General features: G+C 42.0%; 2 protein-coding genes across 3 annotated transcripts; one reads left to right on the top strand and one right to left on the bottom strand.

Annotated features, from left to right (window-relative positions):
- Nucleotides 1–6,690: 6,690 nt before the first annotated feature.
- si:ch211-222l21.1 (prothymosin alpha-A) lies at nucleotides 6,691–10,011 on the top strand. Its single transcript, XM_058054999.1, has 5 exons — nucleotides 6,691–6,921; nucleotides 7,329–7,406; nucleotides 7,720–7,786; nucleotides 8,407–8,483; nucleotides 9,134–10,011. Exons 1-5 carry the CDS (start codon nucleotides 6,868–6,870, stop codon nucleotides 9,206–9,208), a joined length of 351 nt encoding a protein of 116 aa, XP_057910982.1. The 5' UTR covers nucleotides 6,691–6,867; the 3' UTR covers nucleotides 9,209–10,011.
- Nucleotides 10,012–10,238: 227 nt separating this feature from the next.
- slc45a1 (solute carrier family 45 member 1) lies at nucleotides 10,239–21,356 on the bottom strand. Of its 2 annotated transcripts, XM_058055792.1 has the most exons (10): nucleotides 21,200–21,356; nucleotides 20,386–20,828; nucleotides 19,457–19,549; nucleotides 19,061–19,285; nucleotides 16,892–17,763; nucleotides 16,658–16,811; nucleotides 15,438–15,614; nucleotides 15,160–15,365; nucleotides 12,188–12,413; nucleotides 10,239–10,603 (listed from the first exon to the last, which is right to left on the bottom strand). In XM_058055792.1, the coding sequence occupies exons 2-10, from the start codon at nucleotides 20,804–20,806 to the stop codon at nucleotides 10,575–10,577; spliced, it is 2,403 nt and encodes an 800-aa protein (XP_057911775.1). In that variant the 5' UTR covers nucleotides 20,807–20,828; nucleotides 21,200–21,356; the 3' UTR covers nucleotides 10,239–10,574. The 2 variants fall into 2 exon arrangements, with proteins under 2 accessions (XP_057911775.1, XP_057911773.1); XM_058055790.1 differs by having other exon boundaries at nucleotides 10,239–12,413.
- Nucleotides 21,357–21,411: the final 55 nt, after the last annotated feature.

Genomic DNA, 21,411 nt, shown 5'->3' on the forward strand with positions numbered 1-21,411 from the left:
ACAACAAGGCGGGAGATGGTCGTAAACTTCACAGTCCATTTTCATTTTTCTTTATTCCCTTTACACCACTGTGACAGCTCTGGCCCAGGGTGGAAAATTGCCAGTTGGTGCTCTTCATATCAAAAACAAAACAATTCTACCTCTGTAGGCAGAAAATTGCCAGATTGACTTAGTCTGTGCAGTTTACACAGAGCTTTGGCAATGGATTGTGGGAGAATGAAGACATTTTGATCCGTCCTTTTACTTTTAAATGTTCGCTTTTCTCGATCAATGTCTCACTTTTAAGCAAGGTCAGCTTTTACAGTAGCGTAAAAGGTGATGATAATGTCAGTATGACTGCTGTGAAAATGCTCATTAAAAAACATAACTTGCGATATCCATCCATTTTCTATGTCGCTTACCCTCACTAGGGTATGCTGGAGCCTATCCCAGCTGTCTTTGGGCGAGAGGCGGGGTACACGCCAGCCAATCGCAGGGCACATATAGATCATTCATACCTATGGACAATTTAGAGTCGCGAATTGAGCTAACATGCATGTTTTGGGAATGTGGGAGGAAAACGGAGTACCCGTAGTACATATATAAACTCCACACAGAGATGCCCAAGCAGAGAATCGAACCCATATCTTCCAGATCTCCTGACTGTGTGGCCTCCATGCAAACCTCTCTCCACCGTGCGGCCCTACTGAGGTAAAAATGTTTTTGAAAGAAAAATAATCAAGTAGGGCAGCATGGCGGTCAAGTGGTTAGCACGCAGACCTCACAGCTAGGAGACCAGGGTTCAATTCCACCCTCGGCCATCTCTGTGTGGAGTTTGCATGTTCTCCCCGTGCATGCGTGGGTTTTCTCCGGGTACTCCGGTTTCCTCCCACATTCCAAAAACATGCTAGGTTAATTGGTGACTCCAAATTGTCCATAGGTATGAATGTGAGTGTGAATGGTTGTTTGTCTATATGTGCCCTGTGATTGGCTGGCGACCAGTCCAGGGTGTACCCCGCTTCTCACCCAAAGACAGCTGGGATAGGCTCCAGCACCCCCCGCGACCCTCGTGAGGAAAAGCGGTAGAAAATGAATGAATGAATGAATAATAATCAAGTATTTTTACCAATACCGTTGTATGCCACACATGCACATCAATGCTATTATGTTCAATATGTGAATCCTTCAATTTCAGCATTAATATTAACAGTGTTGCGTGGCTGTGCGGTCCAAAAAATGTAATAATTTAAGACTTTTGCACAGAATTCTATTCAGAATTCTTTCATTGTTGATTTCTTTGGTGTTTTGTACTGTAGCCATGCTTTGGTGCATGTGGTATCCTTGTAAACGCAACCACACACCAGCCAGAAAAAAACACAAATGCAAATTTACCATCTGCTGTGCGGTGCAAAAAAAAATGCTTATTCTTATCACTTATGTCATAGTCAAACATCTTTAATTATTCACAGCATAACAATACATGCTAAATATTTGTTTAAGATGGTAAACAAAGCTAGGTCTTGTCAGGAGAATGAGTTCCAACATGGTAGCACAGAGCAGAGCCATGCAGGGCCTTGATGTCTGCAGCAGGAAGGAGCAGGTAGAGTGAATGGCGGGAAAGTAGGAACAAGAAGGAGGAGGAGCTCTTCTCGCAAAAAAGCTCTCGGAATGACTGGAAATTTCCACTTTCTCTTTGCAAGTCAGTTGCTGGAGGGGTGGGCGGAGCTTAGAGGTGAAATTAAATAAGGTGGTTGCAGCCAAGCACGAGGGAGGAAGACATTTGTGAAACATTATTATTAGCTTCAATGTAAGCAACCTTATTTACTCAAACAAAGCGACTTCCTGGTGACTTTTATGGACATTGTGTGACTATTTCATTTTATTTCAGTTTCTACTGTGGAAACAAAAGCCACAAACAGAGACTTTTTGTCCCAGCAATAGTTGCATGTCCTGAGTGTAGAGACCCCACAGCTTCTTTGTCATTCCAAAGGGATCTGATTAAACAGACGTGCTATTGTTGATGCATTTTACTCTGCTAATTGCTAACTAGTCAAAAGCCAGAGACCACAAGCATAAACCAAAAGAAAATGAAGTACCAATGCTGTTTTTTCATAAAAGGGCAAAGAGGCAACTGGAATCTTTTGAAGTGGATAGCAAACACGCCTTAAATCTTTTGGACCACTTCCAAACACACTAGCATTTTGCAAATCCTCAAAGCACTAATCCGTCTTCCGCGTTAAAAAAAAGACAAGTCAACCACAACTGTCCAACAAGATCCACCAGCCTTGATCATCTTGATCCAAACAAGACGGTTAACAAAAATAAAAGGTGGAAAACACATTTTTATTTTACTTAAATGCAAAGCTTGTCGTCCATTGTTGCCAGCTTGTAAAGCCCTTTGAGGCTATTTTGTGATTAAGGGCTATATAAATAAACTTGACTTGACTTGAATTGATGTTAATCTACTGCATAAAATATTAAAATGACACACAAATGCTTGCCACTACAATGGAACCTCAAATGTTCTGCTGAGTAATGTTGGTGGATGTCCAAATTCTTCTAATTTCACAACCACTTTCCCATAGAAAATAATGCCAACTGAATTAATTTGTTCCAGGCTCAGGTTGTTGCCATCCTAAAACCTTTATTTGTAAAAGTATAATTTATTTGTAAAGGTAATGTTTGGTAGGAACACATTAATATTCTTAACTGTCATAAAAGTGCAAAAATAACCATTGTATGATTAAATACATAAAACTCCCCCTTGGAAGATCCCTGATATAAAAAAAAATAAAGTATAAGTACTCATCCTTGGAAGATGCCTGGCATAAATCTACATATAACAAAAAAGTACAATTACTCACCCTTTGAAGATGCCTGACATAAAACTACTTGCAACAAAAATGATGTAAAAGTAGCCTACTAACCCTTGGGAGACGCCTGGCATTAAACAAAAATGAAGTAAAAGTACTCTCTTGGAAAATACCCGACATAAAACTACATTTAAAAAAAAGTCAAAGTAATCACCCTTCAAAGATGCTTGACATAAACTACTTCAAACAAAAATAAAGTAAGAGTACTCTCCCTTGGAAGATGCCTGGTATAAAACAAAAATAAAGTACAATTACTCACCCTTGGAAGATAGAATAGAATTACTCACTTATTCAAGATGCCTGACATAAAACTAAAACAATCTAGAATTACTCACCCTTCAAAGATGCTTGATATAAAACTACTGCAAACAAAAATAAAGTAAAAGTACTTTTACACAAACACTTTCTCTTTTACAGCTCTGATACTAACTCCAAAGGCAGAATATTGGCTTTCTAGGTTTCCAAATGTGGCCCGCAGGACACTAGTGTTGAGGTCCCCGCCTTGATATGAAAGTTTAATGTTAGTGCGGCCCGCGCAAGTTTGATATGGATGCTGTATGGTATCATGTACACAGAAAAAATTATTACGTTTGATTAATGTTCATGTTAAAGGTTAAATAACTGTTAATAGTTATCCTCCCTATCCGTGTGGAAGTGGTACGTTTTTGGCTATTTAGTTTAAAAGAAATAACTTGAAGGCTACCGTTTAGGTCGCTAGCTCTCTAGTTTGCAAGTTAGCATGTATCTCAAGACCCTGCAGTTGCGCAATATGTAAATAAAAAGAGTATAAATGTGACTATAGTCGTGTTTTGTCATGTCTACAGGGCTCTAATAATGCTTTGTTAGTTTTAATCTGAAAAAATAATTTGTCTACCCACCAACTATATGTGGTTTCTTAAGTTTTTATTATTTGCCATTTAATATTATTATATTTATTTATTAATTACTGATTGATTTTCTTTATTCTTGATTTGTTTATTTATTTTTCATCTTATTTTGTGTAGAAAAACAAAAAGTAAGATATTTGAGAACAGTGGAATGTTTTATCAGAGCTTTTCTTGTAGAAAATCGAAACCAAAGCAAAGTTTATTAAATTTTTCTGTTTTTAATAAATGCGTTTTTTTTTTTTTTTGAAAACCTGTTGTGGCCCAGTCTCGCCTAGACCCTAGCTCCAGTGGCCCCCAAGTAAATTTTGTTTGAGACCCCTGATTTAGACTAACTGTAGATTTAAAAAAAACATAATTAATATTCAATCCTGCCTTAAACCAATACTGTAAGCATTTTATTAATACAATGCCTCCTGATTGTTGTCCCTATCATAACTTCTATGATGACTTCATTCCAAACTTTTCTGCATGATGGCACTAAATGGTGTTAATTACAGATTGATCCATCAAGACCTCACTCTTCTTTCTCCAGTGAGAAAGTCAACTTTATGTTGGCCCCCCGTGCGCTGCGGGACTCGCCTGACAAGCACAGAAAAGCCCACCGGACCATGTGGGACTCCCACTGTTAAAAACAAAAGAGCTCAGATTGCGGCCACCAATTCCTCCAATTATCGGGACCCCCTTCGCCCCCTTCTCAAACCCCCAACCCTAATCCTGACCCTTGCTCTTTGAAGCACGTTCCTCTAAGTGCTGACATTCCACAAGTCATGTCTTTGGGCCTTTGTCCTCACAGAATGAGGTGAAACGAAGGTGTTTTTTAAGCGAATTGCCATCCTGTATCATGTCACTGCAGAGGAGAACAGTCGGGGTCTTGGAAAAGTATTTCCACACGTGACATTTTTAATTTAATAAAGACACATAGAGGAGCTTGTCTTTTGTGAATGATTCCTTTTGCTGGTGCCATGTGGTTTTTTTTTCCAGTTGGGAAAATGTGGGGCACTGTTGCATCTCTTTTTCTTTGGCTACCCTACTGTTTGGCTTTAACCTGCACACAGCACACAGGCTGCCCTTTTAGCTGCAGAAACACGAATGGAAAGATGTTGTGCTAGGCAAATGAGGAAGGGGAGGAAATTATCTCACAATCTGCCCGCCTCATTCTCATGCACGCGCCCACTTTCCACTCACCGAAAAGGGGAGTGAGTAATGCCTTCTGCCGTCCGCGAGTTACTCCCAAACATCATTAGATTTCAGTGCAATCTCTTGGAGTTATTTTGTGTCATGTAACAGCAGACTCAGTAGGCCACCAGAACCTTGCAGAACAACCCGCCAGGGCGCAGGCATACAAGCCTTTGAACTCTGCGTGTAATTACGCTCCATAATTATATTTCTTGAATGCGAGGTGAGTCACTAAATGGGCTTATAGGGCCCCAAGGCTTCCTTGAAATCGGTGGCTTGGCGGGGAGGAGATAAGACCGGGATGGTTAGCTCCCAGGAGATGTGCTAAAATTAGAGGCTAGTGACAAAACAGTGGGAATATATAATAATAATGTCTTTAGGTATTGTGATCTAAAATACTGTTTGTTTTTTAACATCAGGAAATAAACTGAAGCATTCACTTTCCCCAATAAACTGGCTGTTCCGCTTTGTAACTGAAAGTTATACGCGGGCTCTACCAAGAAAAAAAACGGCGGGGGGGCCCACTAGCGCTTGTAGTCACTTCCTTTGGTTTAACAGTTGGATGAACCGGTTGAAGATGAAAGGAAGTGAACTTCAGGAACCACCGAGTGAGAAAAAAATAAAACAGGTTCAGGATATAAGGATTACTTATTAATGGGATGAATAATTATGTTTTTTTTTTTTTTTTTTTTACCTGTTTGCTGCTGAACTGGCTAGATAAACATCTAAAAAAACAGTGTAAACTAGTACTGCAAAACCACAGCCTGATCTAATGTCATATGTTGCACTTTTATAAATATTTTGCTATATTTTTATGTGTTCCGCTTTAAGGCCGCACCGTGGCCTCACAGTCAGGTGATCTCTTGTGTAGAGTTTGCATGTTCTGTTGTGTACTTGGATGTTTTTGTTCACCCGCATCCCCAAAAACATGCATAGTAGGCTAATCTGCGATTCTAAATTGTCCATAGGTGTGAATGATTGTCTGTCTATATGTGTCCTGTGATTGGTTGCCAACCTCTCGTACCCAAAAGTCACCTGTGACCCTATGAAGACAAGCAGTATCGAAACTGAGAAAATAATTTTTTACATCACATTTTTCATTAAACACAGAGATTAAACATCTAATTGTCTGTACGAATGCATGCAGATTTCTAATTGTATTTTGCACACTGCTAATGCAAAAATAACTTTAAAATAAAAAAAAGACTGAGCATGAAGTAACTGAATGCATACTCAATACTTCTAATAAGATTACAAGGTGCACTTTAGGTAGTATTCTGCAATGTTTTGTTGCCAGTGTGTAGAAACTGGTTTCACTGAGAGCAGTTAAATTTAGACAGGAAGGAGTAGCCAGCTAGCCAGCCAGCCAGCCAGCCAGCCAGGAGCATGGTTTTCACATCTTGACATAATTCAGCCTTAAGTGTAATTTGACACCACCATGCTCGACAAAAAAAGAGTTCTAAAAAACATGACCAAAAAAAGACTCAACATGGATTCGAATGTCGATTCGATTGCTGTCGTAGTAAAACATTACTGAGCTGTCTGTATGTTCTGTAGATATATGACAACTTTAAGAACTTGTATCTATTGTTTAAATTAAACCATAAGATAGACAAAAAGTGTCATTGTAAAGCAGCGCTTTAAAACGACTCACCAATCAACGACCAGAACGCATGAGAGGCGGGATTTTTTGCTAAAACTGACATTGCTTTCCTCTAATCACATATATCCGTCGTCACTCCCGTCCAATCAGCTACCGAGTTGAGCCTCTGCCTCCAAGTAGAGTCGCTTTCAAGCGGCTCCACAGAAAAAGACGGGCAGACTTCATTTCTCTCTCGGCGTCATTGGACTTGTATCCCCCTACGACGACGACGACGACGACAAAGAAGAAACAAACATATTTAGAGTTTTCCCCATTAAATAGGAATAAATAATTATCTTTCCCTTTAGCCATGGCCGATACAGCTGTTGTAGACACGACCGCCACTGCAGAGGTTACAGCCAAGGTGCGTTTGATTCATTCATTTATAATGACGCTCTAAATAAGTGTATAAAGTTGCTACAGGTTGCTAAGGAGCGATGATGTTGTTTGGTGGTTAAATGGCGGTTAGTGTGTGCAGCCCTCAAATGTTGTTAATGTCGATAAAAATTCGACGCCTAAGCCAGGTAGAGGTCTTTATTTCGTCTTTGTGCACCATACGGGTTTGTTTTACTAACAGAGGTGAACGTTTTTGGGGTGAAATTTGTCTACAAGAAGTAGACAAAAGCTGGCTGTGGGCGGGAAAAGCCTTTGAACGTCTCAAGCGCTTCCTCGACAATTAAATATTCATTTAATATATTGAAGTTATTTTTTTAACTCATTAAATCTATATTACTGGATTTTTTCCGTGATTGTGTCGTTTTGTTTCAAAAGGAGCTGAAAGAAAAGAAAGAAGTAGAAGAGGAGACGAAGACGACGGCGGACAACGGGGACGCACCTGCTAATGGCACAGTGAGTTTGGAGTAAATGGTGATGGTGGGGGAGAGCGAGGGTCTTTTGTCTCTAACAGCCCTCCCCTCCTTCATGGTCGTCGTGCAGGTGTCGCCATTCTGCCTGCTTTGTGTTGCCTTGTGAAATAAATGGCTCAGATGTTGGCAATGTCTTCCCCACAAGAGGACTGGTGCTGCTTAGTGGTTAATCCTCTAGGGAACACTAGCAAGCAACCCCCTCTTCTCTTTTGGGGGGGTAGGATTATTCAAACCACTGAGAGTCATTAAAAAAAAATTATCTTTTCAACAATCTTTCTCTTACCTCCTCTACTCAGAACGGTGCCAATCACAGTGATGACAAAGTTGACGCAGCAGAGGAAGAGGAGCACAAGAATGGAGATGGTACAGTTTTACAAAAAAAGCTTTGTCCTATAAGGGTGGACTATACAGTGCTTGGGTCCACCTCACTTCAACAATTTCTCTTTATATTGACTGCTGTGTATGATACCTGACACCTTTTTTTTTATAAAATAAACAAAAATAAGCCACTTTTTAATTTTTATGTGCCTAGTGTAATATATGTTGGGCACATTTCAGCATCCTTGGGCTTGATTGGAAGAGGTGGGCCCTGGCACAGCATGATTGCATGCATACTCTTGTGTATTTCTGACAAACCCTGATACAAGATGTACATCCAGCACATTTGGCTACTGTGTACAAGTTGGGTAGTGTTCCCCTCCTTTGGCATGGTTGGGTGGGCCAGCATAGTTCTTGCATGACACATTTTATAAAAGAACTAAGTCCACAAAGACTCAAAATAATCAAGTCTAAACGCAAGTGATTTATGGCATTCGCCACCTTTCACAATAGAAATCTGAATAATTTTAATGACTGGAAATGATCCACCTTGTCAGGTAAATTGGGGTGAGTGCTATCTAAGTCTAGGATGGTACAACTGGCCTAGTAAGAATACAGTTTGCTCTTAATTACACCCTAAAGAAACAATCTGTTCTTTTCGTTAGGCAATGCAGACGAGGCGCCCCCTGCTGAAGATACGGATGCACAGCCCGTGAAGCGTGCTGCTGATGAGGAAGAAGAGGTTTGTTGTGTAACTCTAATAACCGCATTTCAGCTTATTTAACCCCAAAAAGGCACCCGAGTATCAAATGTAGCATGTAGGTCACTTTTAAGGCTACTTAAATGAAAATGTGAAGATATATTTTTTGAAACAACTGTGGTCAGGTCAGAAGTTCATTACATTTGATGCAGTGAATATGGGTGATAGTAACTCTTAAGGATATATGTAGAACCATATTTTCTTGATGCATTTTTTTGACACACACCCATTACCCAACGAGACAGATGCTTATCTCAGTAGCAAGGCCTCTTTAGGAAAAACAGTGCTTCATGGAAAGTGGCACCCTTTGGTTGACAAATACAAAAACTGAGCACAGGTAGTCTGAATCTTAAACAATTGGACGGTGTTATAAATGTGGGATCACAAAACATAATTTCAGATTACTAATTGGATATTTTTTTGTATCAAGGTAACAGCTGTATCTTAAGCCTTGACATTTTAGGTTAATTTAAGGAACAGAGCTAACCATTCAAAATATTTGAAAATTAGTATCTCCTGGCAAATCTCACCTATATTTCAAAATGCGACTTGGGGCTAAAAATCTCCTGAAGCGTCAATGTTCATGTTTTTAATATTTAAATGTAATTTTATGAATGTTTTGTGTCATTCAGGAGGAAAAAGCGGAGACCAAAAAACAGAAGACCGAGGAGAATGGAGATTCAAAAGAGGCAGAAGTGGAGGCTTAAACATTCCTTATGCAGCCCCCCTCCTCCTCCTCTCTGGTCAACATCGTGTTGTAGAGCTTGTGCTTTTTTCTTATTTTTTTCCCCCCCAAAGACATTTTTTTTGTCATATTCTCACATTGCACTGAAGTTGTTGTGAAATGTAATGGCCATCTCCTTTATTTTTCTTTGTTGTTAATTTCTTTTACCAAATGTTATTTATTGGTCTTTTTAAAATGAGCCCCTCTTATAAACAGGGCCATGCTATAAGATCAGTTATTTCCATTTTGAGCACAATCTCTATCAAGTCAGTGCTGACCAGCTGATTCATCAATGTTCTTCAGGCAGCTGCTCATGTTGACCTCTCAAGATTCACTTTGAGGACCAAAGATAAGTTTTAAGCAGGGGATAATGTTAATAGTTTAAAAAAAAAGGACATTAGTTAAAGCAAAACCTTTTTGTGTTTGAGCTGCTAGTTAATGCTTGGCTTGGCTGCCCGGTTAAAATAACAGATGGAGCAAATAATATGAAAAGGGACTCCATATGATAGCTGAAGGTGGGCTTCTTTTTTGTTTTGTTTTTTGCAATATGAATTAACCCCTCTTAAATCTTAATGCTTTGGTCATTTTCTGTATGCATTCCACGCAGGTTTGTACCATTTACACCTTTTTCGGGTTGCTTTCTTTTACAATGAGTTTACATTTATGGCTGAGTAACATGGCATCGTGTCCAAAAACTGCCTCTCTTAAGAACCAGGATGACATTTTGGTCACTCCAGCCAACTGCTTTGTATATTCTGAAACAAAATAAATTGTCTTTTTACTTAATTTCCTGCCGTCTGCGTGTTTTGTTTTTTTCTAATTGAAGTGACCCACTTTCCTATTCCTTAGAAAATGGCTGTCTAAGATGCAGGAAAAATGATGGGAAAGGAAGTGCTGTTGGGTAAATATCTACCCTGTTACTCCCCCTTGTGGTGTGTTGGTGTGATGCAGCCTCATTCAAATAAGTTGACACAGGAGTCCAAAAATGATCAATTTAGTTAAAAGCGTTTGTTTTTAGAGATGTTGAACAATAGGTGGCACTAGTGTTACAATGTTTATAAATAAAGCAAGCTTCTGTACATTTACTGTTTCCCAGGCAAACACTGACTTTCGGCTGAGGCAGCAGTACTGACTGGGCGTGATGGGGTTTGCCTGTGCTGACCAGGGCATCAAAGAACGGTGCCCTTAAAGAGCGACTGACAGTGCAGTACAATGATGATGGGTTGCTGCTGCTGCTGCTGGCTTTAATGAACCCCAAAGAGTCTTCGTTGTCCACTTTGCGAGGTGCGGTTACTCAAAGTTCACATGTCTTCTCTTTCTGTTTCTTCTGTAGCCACCTGAATCTCGAGTCACACCCCAGTTTCAACTTCTCCTCTTCCTGATAATGACAAGAATGACTGTCATTATTACACTGCTCGGCCAGGAGGTCGTCACCATGCAGTGTCATGGCTTTTAAGTGAGGGGAGGGGCCCCACCAGTACACACCTATATCCAAGGTAAGTGTATACCACCCAAACCCACATGTCATTGTAATTATTTACACTTCATGAAACCCATAAAACATGTCATGACACAAGCCCTTGAATTAATAAGTGTTAAAAATGTTGCTATGCTATACTGTCATGTGATTAACAGACATTCGCTTCACCTAAAACAAACATGCAGACATGAGGGAACACATTACAGTGGTACCTCCAAATGTTGAAGTAAAAAAAAAAGTTGCGTGATGCCACAGAAGGATACAAGGTATGGCGAAAAGACATGGAAATGGGAAATTTAACTGGTAAAACTGCTAAAAACATGCTTACTGGCTTTTCAGAAATGTCACAATTTAAATAAAGTTTAAGGAAATACAAGATGTCCTCACAGGCCACTAGGTTCCACTAGTAACACGCACACGACTTGATCGCAAACAGGCTTTTAATATTTTATAATTATGTATCCCACAACAGTCATAACATAATACGACTACTAATAATAGTCATCATAATAATAACGAGGGCTACTGTTGTTGGCCGTACTCCAGCTAATACTCAACTCTGAACCCTCGACGTCACTTCCTGTCCACATGTCTGGGAGCCATTTATTGACACACACATGAGCATAAGTCTTACTTATGTTTTAAATGGCCTATTTTTTCTGATTATGTTTACTAAATTGGGTAATATGAATGTAAAGGTGACTATCAGGGTATTTCCTGTCTCAAAAAATCAAATCAGGGTAAAAATCTAATATAGAAATTGAAACAGGTTTTTTATGATCTAACTGCAAAAATATTATGTTTATTGATATTGAATCCTACTTAACAGAAATTCACATTGGCATGGTCTTATTTAGCTGGGGCCGGAGTCCCCTATTGCATAACAGGGGACTTTTACAGCGTACATGCAAAACTTGTTAATACACCTATAAAAGGCCACTATGCAAACACCTTTGAGTGAGTAGCATACCCCTGTTTTGGTTTTATTTATTTACCTTATACAGTTCTACAGTTAAAATGTTATGTGTAAAAACATGGCATTTACAGATAATGAAGGTTTTATGATGATTGGAACAGATTAATTCACTTTCCTCTGGGGAAAGGAAGTGAAGATTGGAGGTTCCACTGTAAGAGTGAAAAAAAAGATGTTGCATTAATCCTCTGAAACAGCACCAAAATAGATGATTAACTGCAAATAATCAAACACACAAACAACAGCTTCAGTCACACGTAATGCATGATGCATGGGCACACACACTGTATAAACACACCACGTGGAGGCGCCGGCAATGTCAGTCTTTCTGCCCGCTCATTGAAACACTACAATGTTGTGCTGTACAGTGTGCGGCAGGAGATGTGGCGTGTTCTATGCACACACTCAATAGTGTGTGAAAGCTTGCTTGTTTTTTTAATTTTTAAAAAATTTTTTTTTTACTTAAGTGTGCACCAACAGTGGCTGGCTCTCGCTTTCGGGGGGCTCACCCTCTGGGGCGGGCAGCTGGTACACGACGCAGAGCGAGGAATACACACAGCCCACGAATGACATCAGGCTGGAAAAGTACATCACTCCCTGGGCACCGCCGACCAGTGAGGTCAGGGGTCCCATGGCCACCGAGACCAGGATCTGAGCCAGGAAGTACTGGCAGCTGAGCAGGGAGATGTCCACCCCCATCCCTCGTCTGGTCCCTTCCTCGGAGGAGCCGCAAAACTGACAAGGCAAGAATGTTTTGTTTATTCATGGAGTGTAGCAAGTGTATTAAAATAAATGTCACTGCTCTACAACAATGTCATCTACAGCATCCTGCAAAAACAAGACGGTTAACAACAATGCTTTTGGAGTATTGGAATACATAGCCACCTATTAATGTATAATAAATAATTCTAAACATTTGTTTGTTTTTACATGAACGTATATATGTGTGTGTGTATAACACTAAATACAATGACATATTTGAATAATACAAAAACACTATACTGTTGTATAATATAATACAATATAATACAGTGAAGAAAATAAGTATTTGAACACCCTGCTATTTTGCTATTTCTCCCACTTAGAAATCATGGAGGGGTCTGAAATTTTCATCGTAGGTGCATGTCCACTGTGAGAGAGATAAACTAAAAAGAAAAATCCAGAAATCACAATGCATGATTTTTTAACAATTTATTTGTGTGATACAGCTGCAAATAAGTATTTGAACACCTGTGTATCATCTAGAATTCTGACCCTGAAAGACCTGTTAGTCTGCCCATTAGAAGTCCACCTGCACTCCATGTATCATCCTGAATCAGATGCACCTGTTTGAGGTCGTTAGCTGCATAAAGACACCTGTCCACCCCATACAATCAGTAAGACTTTAACTTGTAACATGGCGAAGACCAAAGAGCTGTCCAAAGACACCAGAGACAAAATTGTACACCTCCACAAGGCTGGAAAGGGCTACGGAGCAATTACCAAGCAGCTTGGTGAAAAAAGGTCCACTGTTGGAGCTATCATTAGAAAATGGAAGAAGCTAAACATGACGGTCAATCTCAATCGGAGTGGAGCCCCATGCAAGATATCACCTCGTGGGGTCTCAATGATTCTAAGAAAGGTGAGGAATCAGCCCAGAACTACACGACAGGACTTGGTCAATGACCTGAAAAGAGCTGGGACCACCGTTTCCAAGGTTACTGTAGGTAATACACTAAGACGTCATGATGTGAAATCATGCATGGCACGAAAGGTTCCCCTGCTTAAACCAGCACATGTCAAGGCCCGTCTTAAGTTTGCATATGACCATTTGGATGATACAGAGGAGTCATGGGAGAAAGTTTTATGGTCAGATGAGACCAAAATAGAACTTTTTGGTCATAATTCCAATAAGCGTGTTTGGAGGAAGAAGAATGAAGAGTACAATCCGAAGAACACCATCCCTACTGTGAAGCATGGGGGTGGTAGCATCATGCTTTGGGGGTGTTTTTCTGCACATGGGACAGGACGAGTGCACTGCATTAAAGAGAGGATGACTGGGGCCGTGTATTGTGAGATTTTGGGGAACAACCTCCTTCCCTCTGTCAGAGCATTGAAGATGGGTCGTGGCTGGGTCTTCCAACACGACAACGACCCGAAGCACACAGCCAGGAAAACCAAGGAGTGGCTCCGTAAGAAGCATATCAAGGTTCTAGCATGGCCCAGCCAGTCTCCAGACCTGAACCCAATCGAAAATCTTTGGAGGGAGCTCAAACTCCGTGTTTCTCAGCGACAGCCCAGAAACCTGACTGATCTAGACAAGATCTGTGTGGAGGAGTGGGCCAAGATCCCTCCTGCAGTGTGTGCAAACCTGGTGAAAAACTACAGGAAACGTTTGACCTCTGTAATAGCAAACAAAGGCTACTGTACCAAATATTAACATTCATTTTCTCAGGTGTTCAAATACTTATTAGCAGCTGTATCACACAAATAAATTGTTAAAAAAATCATGCATTGTGATTTCTGGATTTTTCTTTTTAGTTTATCTCTCTCACAGTGGACATGCACCTACGATGAAAATTTCAGACCCCTCCATGATTTCTAAGTGGGAGAAATAGCAAAATAGCAGGGTGTTCAAATACTTATTTTCTTCACTGTATATCATAAATTAAAATGAATGAAAATAACTATCTCACTCATATTTCCACATTTACATTCATTCATTCATTTTAGGGTCGCGGGGGTGCTGGAGCCTATCCCAGCTGTCTTTGGGTGAGAGGCGGGGTACACCCTGGACTGGTCGCCAGCCAATTACAGGGCACATTTAGACAAACAACCATTCACACTCACATTCATACCTATGGACAATTTGGAGTCGCCAATTAACCTGGCATGTTTTTGGAATTTGGGAGGAAACCGGAGTACCCGGAGAAAACCCACGCATGCACGGGGAGAACATGCAAACTCCACACAGAGATGGCCGAGGGTGGAATTGAACCCTGGTCTCCTAGCTGTGAGGTCTGCGCGCTAACCACTGGACCACTGTGCAGCCTGTCGTAACTGTACTGTCGTATAATATAATATATCATATTTATTAAAATGAATGAAAATAATTATCTCACTCATATTCCCACATTTCCATATTAAATAAATATATATATATGTATTAACATTTACAGAGTCAAAGACAATGATCTTACCTTATGGACCAAGATATTGAATGGTAGCTTGCAAAATAATGCTTTCTGCTATTTAAAGGGCATTTTCCTATATTGAGAACTCTGCAACTGTACTCCTATTCACAACTCATTTCTACCACCTAGTGTCCGATTCCGATTGAGGACATTTCTTAAACCAGGCTTTCCCACAGCTGATATGAATTTACTATGACAAACATAAACCAAAAAAACCTCACTAAGAACCTGTGTGTCAATAGAAACACAGTTTACTACACAGTTTAAAATGAACATGCATGTGCATTATATAGAGTATATAGACTGACCTGGGGGCTCTGGTAGTATTCACACAGCAGAGAGTAAGGCAGCGTGCATAGCGAGGAGAAGAGCACCCCGTAGGTGACACATAGAGACAGTACCACATAGAGGTTAGTGGACAGCGTGGCCAAACCTGTGCCCAAGCCGAATGCCAAGTAGGCAAAAAAATACAATGTGCGAAGAGAGAAACGCTCCTCCAGCTTCTCCAATATGGCTGAAAGGAGATAATATACACAGGTTAAATGGATATAAAACAGAATGGGGATGCGAAGAGGTGTCCACTTACCTGAGTAGAAAGCAGCACTGAATGCATAGATGCACATACCCCAGCAGCCCATGCTGACCCCAGCGTTGTAGCGCTGGTAAGCCTCAGAGTCATGGGGCGCTTTGGGGTCTCCTTCAAAAACTACCTCCCCCATAAAGTCGGTGTAGAAAAGCAGCATGCCTTCAAAGGACAGCCATCCTAAAAAAAACCCCACAATGACAACACACATTACTGTAATACAATATGACCTTCAAGTCAGTCAGTGGAACCTTGGAACTCAAACACAGTCTTTTAGTAGGGCCTGTTCTATCTTTCATTTGTGCAAATTTTGTACACCGTATTTTCCGGACTATAAGTCTGACTTTTTTTCATAGGTTGGCTGTTCCTGCGACTTATACTCCAGAGCGACTTATAAATGAATGAACTGTTTATGTTACATAAACACTGGACAACTTTTCTGTTTATGTTTATTTTTTGTTAGCTGAATAACCATTGTGGGCTGCATGGCGGTCGAGTGGTTAGCGCGCAGACCTCACAGCAAGGAAACCAGGGTTCAATTCCACCCTTGGCTATCTCTGTGTAGAGTTTGCATGTTCTCGCCGTGCATGCGTGGGTTTTCTCCGGGTACTCCGGTTTCCTCCCACATTCCAAAAACATGCTAGGTTTATTGGCGACTCCAAATTGTCCATAGGTATGAATGTGAGTGTGAATGGTTGTTTGTCTATATGTGCCCTGTGATTGGCTGGCGACCAGTCCAGGGTGTACCCCGCCTCTCGCTCAAAGACAGCTGGGATAGGCTCCAGCCCCCCCGCGACCCTCGTGAGGATAAGCGGTAGAAAATGAATGAATGAATGAAGTGGTTAGTGTGCAGGCCACACAGCTAGGACACCCAGGTTCGATTCCCCCCTCAGAATAACCATTGTGTTAGCATATCTTACACCTATTCAGCCTGTTCTAGTCACGTAGTACTCAGCTCATGTATCCATCATGGTTAGGCAAACCCTACGTCCACTAATTTTTATACTGCAGTTTCCTGTTTGACTTATCATGTCTGATACTCTGATATTGCAAAGGCTCTACATACACAAAAAAAATGAGAACTGGCAAAATCATCAAAAAAATACTGACTAGTAGTGTATCAGGATTTGGAATATTTTTCCATATATGACAACATAATTTATGTTGAGTTCCACCATAAACTTGGATGTTTTTTGCAAAGTTTATAACGATGTTTTACTCACCCAAAAAATGGTTAGTGCATAAGCTGCGCAAGGACGGAGGCATTCTGTAAATGGCTATACACAAAAGCTTCATTGACATTTGGGATTCTCCTGTCTCCACATTCTCACTCAGATCGCTCTCGTAGCGGACGCCATTCAGCAAAATGTTCGCCACCTTCATTGAGCAAAAAAAAAAAAACAATTATGAAGAGTTCGGAAATTGTCTTAGACATTAAAATGTGTGGTTTGTCTGACCTGCTGGCTAAAAGTCACAGTCCTTCTACGTCCGTTCTCCAGCCCGACTACCTGCGTCGCTGCTGGCTCTTCCATAAGTGCAAGACTTTGTGGTCGCTTCAGGATTCCACCACTGGAGCCCCGACGTTGCCCCAAATCGAGCTGCTGCCCCCCTGACGTAACCTGAGATGCTTGTTGAGATGCCTGTGGAGCGCCCTCTGCATCCGGATGATGGACCCCATCAGGCTGCCTCTCAGGATGGCTCTCTGCTGATTGGGTGAACCCTTCTGGGGGAGGGGAGTCCCCCGGAGGCATGTGTACAGAATTGGGCACCAGGAGGGCCTGTGGTGTCTGTTGACCCGTGTAGCAGTCTATGAGAACACTGTCTATATAAGAGGTCCCCAATGAGGAGGCAAATTCATTGATGCCGGTGAGTGAATTGTCCCGACTTATAAAGCTGCCGTACTTTGGGGTAAGGGGGCTCAGGGGTGATATGGGGCTAGTGAGGCCCGCGCAGAGGCGGGCGTTAGCGCTGCAAGAATGAGCCAATGGGTCCGGGTAGCTCAGGTGGGAATTTGAGAAGTGATAACTGTAGAGACCTTCCTCGTCTTCTTCATCCACTCCCAGCGCTGATCCCGGTGGGGCGGGGGGAGACGGGGGAAGAAGAAGGTTGGGGCTCTTCAGGTGGCTTTTGCTTGAGTTTGGGTTTTTGTTTGGCTGGCTCTTTGGCAGGGGCCGCTCTGGGATGCTCGTAAGAGTCATGGCTGTGGCAATCACCAGAGTGATACTCGTAAACAGGTAGATGACACGAAGTTGACCTCCCATTGATTTTCCAAAGTGGGTTTGATCCCAATTGATGCCACCCACGATGTACCCGAAGCCACCCCCTAATCCTGGACAAAGAAACAAACAGTTGCTGATTAACACTGATTTTACAAAAATGTTACAAAAATAAAAAAAACAAAAAAACTATATTAAGAAAGCAGGAAGTGAACAAATGTAACAGTTACTGATTGTAAAAGTACCAGATGGAGGGGTAGGATTTAATAAGCTTTGCTTCTTCCTACTCCTTTTGGACATGTAGAACTGTGAACTGATTATGTGATGCATTCAATTGTAATCTGATGCATGTTCAAATGAAATAAAACCATTACCATTAACCAAAACCCCAATTGACGTAGTAAAGCACTACATTGGAATTGGGCAGCAGGACCTGCAGTGCAAATCCAGCCAAAGATTGACACCACAGCTATTCACCATCAATTGCAAGGGTTAAGAACCCTCTTTACCAGTTATGGTTCATCATTGCTGGTAAAGCAAGCTGACAAAAAAATTAAACAGGAGAAGCAATGCTTTTTTAAACTTTAGTGGTCTTTTAAAAGAACAGAATGCACCCGTGGTAAATCAGTTAAAGCTGTAGACCATTAAAAAGGGAATACAATAGCTGATATTGACAATTTTCTGGTATATAGTCAAATATAATAATATAGTCAAACAACCATTCACACTCACATTCATACCTATGGACAATTTGGAGTCGCCAATTAACCTAGCATGTTTTTGGAATGTGGGAGGAAACCGGAGTACCCGGAGAAAACCCACGCATGCACGGAATTGAACCCTAGTCTCCTAGCTGTGAGGTCTGCGCGCTAACCACTCGACCGCCGTGCACCCCAGCTCCATGGTTTTTACCTCCAATTCAAATATTCAGATAAAGGCACTAGGTGAGACGTTGGTATCAGGATCTTCGTTGTAAGGTGAACTTTAGCACTTTTCTAAAAGAACAGCAGTTCTAGTAAATCAAAACCTCAGAAAGCTGTAGAACATTAAATCAGGAAAGCTGTGGCTGATGGCACCTTTTGCAGTTTTGCTGAGCTTCCTTGCCTTTGGAACCCATTGATGAAAGAGTCAATCCAGGCCAACCTATGTCCCCAATGTTGTCACTTCTAAAACTGTACCAGCATTATTGGGTTGTTTCACAAGCTTGGTAATTTAAGCCACAATAACATTGAATACTGTATATTGTACGTCACTTAGATAGTCCCATCAGAATTGGTAATAATAAACCTTGGTGCTATAGACTATTAAATTATGGTTGACCATACATCATCTGTCCTTATCCCAGTGATTCTCAATTATATTGATTGGAGAGATTCCCTGACAGTACACAAAAAATCACTTTATCCCTACCTGCCAGCAGTGCATGGATGTTCAATCCCCGGTCCTGGTCCTCGGGGCTACAAACATCCATCATGTAGGCATGACTCGGGTTGTCTGCGGAATCTGCGCTGAAATCCATCAGAACCACACCACATACAGTCAGGATTATGCCCCACTTGTGATTGGACGCAGTGTCGGCCAGCGCTCCCCCGATGTCCCGCCCGTTCAGGACCAGAGTCAGACCAACCAACGCCCCTGGAGGTCCAAAATAGAGATGATAGTTATATACCCATACTGTATATGACAGGAAGCATGATTTCCAGGTGCTTTTGACAGATAATCCTTAATCCATACAAGGGATTAAACAACAAACATACCACCTACTCCTTATCTCTTGTAAGTACTGCTAAAGAACTGGTGTCTTACCGATGGCCAGTGCAAAAATAAACGGTCTCCTTCGTCCAAATCGGGATGTGCAGCGGTCACTCCAAGCTCCAATAAGAGGTTGAACTAGGAATCCTTCAAGATAAACAAAAGATACGCATTGTTATGCAAAATTTACTTTTTAATTATGTTATCACAGTAATATGCGTATTTAGAGCCTTTTTATTAGCATGTTGTCGCTAACATTTTTAAGACGAGTTTAGGCGAGAGGCGGGGTACACCCTGGACTGGTCTCCAGCCAATCACAGGGCACATATAGACAAACGACCACTCACATTCATACCTATGGACAATTTGGAGTCGCCAATTAACCTAGCATGTTTTTGGAATGTGGGAGGAACCCCATGCACGCACGGGGAGAACATGCAAACTCCACACAGAGATGCCTGAGGGGGGAATCGAACCTGGGTGTCCTAGCTGTGTGGCCTGCACACTAACCACTTCATCACCATACAGCCCGTATCACATCATATGAAGTCATTCATTCATTCATTCATTTTCTACCGCTTATCGTCACGAGGGTCGCGGTGGGTGCTGGAGCCTATCCCAGCTGTCTTCGGGTGAGAGGCGGGGTACACCCTGGACTGGTCGCCAGCCAATCACAGGGCACATATAGACAAACAACCATTCACACTCACATTCATACCTATGGACAATTTGGAGTCGCCAATTAACCTAGCATGTTTTTGGAATGTGGGAGGAAACCGGAGTACCCGGAGAAAATCCACGCATGCACGGGGAGAACATGCAAACTCCACACAGAGATGCCTGAGCGGAGAATCGAACCCAGGTCTTCCCGATCTCCTGACTATGTGGCCTACGCATTGTATATGTAAAGCTATTAAAGCTACAGACACACCAAGTTTCAGTCGACCGTCTTTACCACATCAAACCAGCAGGTGGTCTCTTACCCAGTATGGGGCTGATGAACCACACCAAGCTGTAAAACTGATCTGGCAGGCCCATCTGGAGAAGCACGGGTGTCACATAGGCCGTCTCCATGGCGTAACTGAATTCAATACCAAACAGGATGCACCCGTTGAAGAGCAGCTCTTGGAAGGTGCGTCTCGGGGGCAGCTCACTGAGGTCCAGCTGGTCCAGAGGACACGGGGTGTTGGGTGGCGGCGGCGGCGAAGGTCGAATGGGTTTCTGTCTCTTGTGTTGCCTTTGGAAGTTGTTGGCACGGTGACTTAGATGTCGGGTGGAGGACGTCGGGAAGCTGGCCGTCTTTGGGAGGGAGGTCCTCCAGAGACCTTCCTGAGCGGAGGATAATCTCCCCCCGGGACTGGCCAGGAGGGGGTCGCTGGGGGTACCCATGCCTGGGGATGACATCTCACTCTTAAGCCAGCTTAGTCTGCCGCATAAAAGAAACACACGGACAGTGGGAGTCATTGCTGATGGTCATGTAGGGGATACCAGGAGGACACTGCAGGCATCCTGGACGTGCACGACGCAGTCTTATAGTGAGCTGCGCACGCCACCATGTGCTCGCCACAGCTGCAGGAGTATGCGGCATCATCAAGTCTGTTTCCTTTTAAATATTTCATAAAGGAAGCTCACGTAGGACAGCTCGGATTCTATTATCCAAATAATGCACCCTTGCACCCTTCAAATTTCAACCTTCACCTTTCTCGTCTATTTAAACAATCGAGTCCTCACTGGTAAAGAGCATGCCGTCGAGCTAACGTTTAAAAGAGGCGTGCAGAACGAAAAGATGATAATTACCTTGTCGCGCTGGCTCGTCATTTATATTGTGTGTAGCGTGCTACCATTATGGATTTTTATAGACGTTAGATGAATTACAGAAGTCATGATGGCTGTTTTTTGATGCAGTCATTCTCTCCTAGGTGCCTTTTTCCTTGCACCCTCCCTTTCCTTTCCTCCCCCCTCTTCGCCTCTTCCTGCCGGTCTGTCCCGTGACGTCACGCCCCTCCCTG

Source organism: Doryrhamphus excisus, chromosome 18 (genome assembly GCF_030265055.1).
Source record: "Doryrhamphus excisus isolate RoL2022-K1 chromosome 18, RoL_Dexc_1.0, whole genome shotgun sequence".
NCBI classification, from domain to species: Eukaryota; Metazoa; Chordata; class Actinopteri; order Syngnathiformes; family Syngnathidae; genus Doryrhamphus; species Doryrhamphus excisus.

Bases quoted from the DNA above. Each gene is read 5' to 3' on its own strand.
- slc45a1 (XM_058055790.1), bottom strand. From the start codon at position 20,806: ATGTCATCCCCAGGCATGGGTACCCCCAGCGACCCCCTCCTGGCCAGT. The intron at 19,286-19,456 runs GTAAGACACCAG...TTGGACCTCCAG, and splicing joins TATTTTTGCACTGGCCATCG to GGGCGTTGGTTGGTCTGACT. The intron at 16,812-16,891 runs GTCAGACAAACC...TGCTCAATGAAG, and splicing joins CTGTGACTTTTAGCCAGCAG to GTGGCGAACATTTTGCTGAA.
- si:ch211-222l21.1 (XM_058054999.1), top strand. From the start codon at position 6,868: ATGGCCGATACAGCTGTTGTAGACACGACCGCCACTGCAGAGGTTACA. The intron at 6,922-7,328 runs GTGCGTTTGATT...TTGTTTCAAAAG, and splicing joins CTGCAGAGGTTACAGCCAAG to GAGCTGAAAGAAAAGAAAGA. The intron at 7,407-7,719 runs GTGAGTTTGGAG...TCCTCTACTCAG, and splicing joins ACGCACCTGCTAATGGCACA to AACGGTGCCAATCACAGTGA.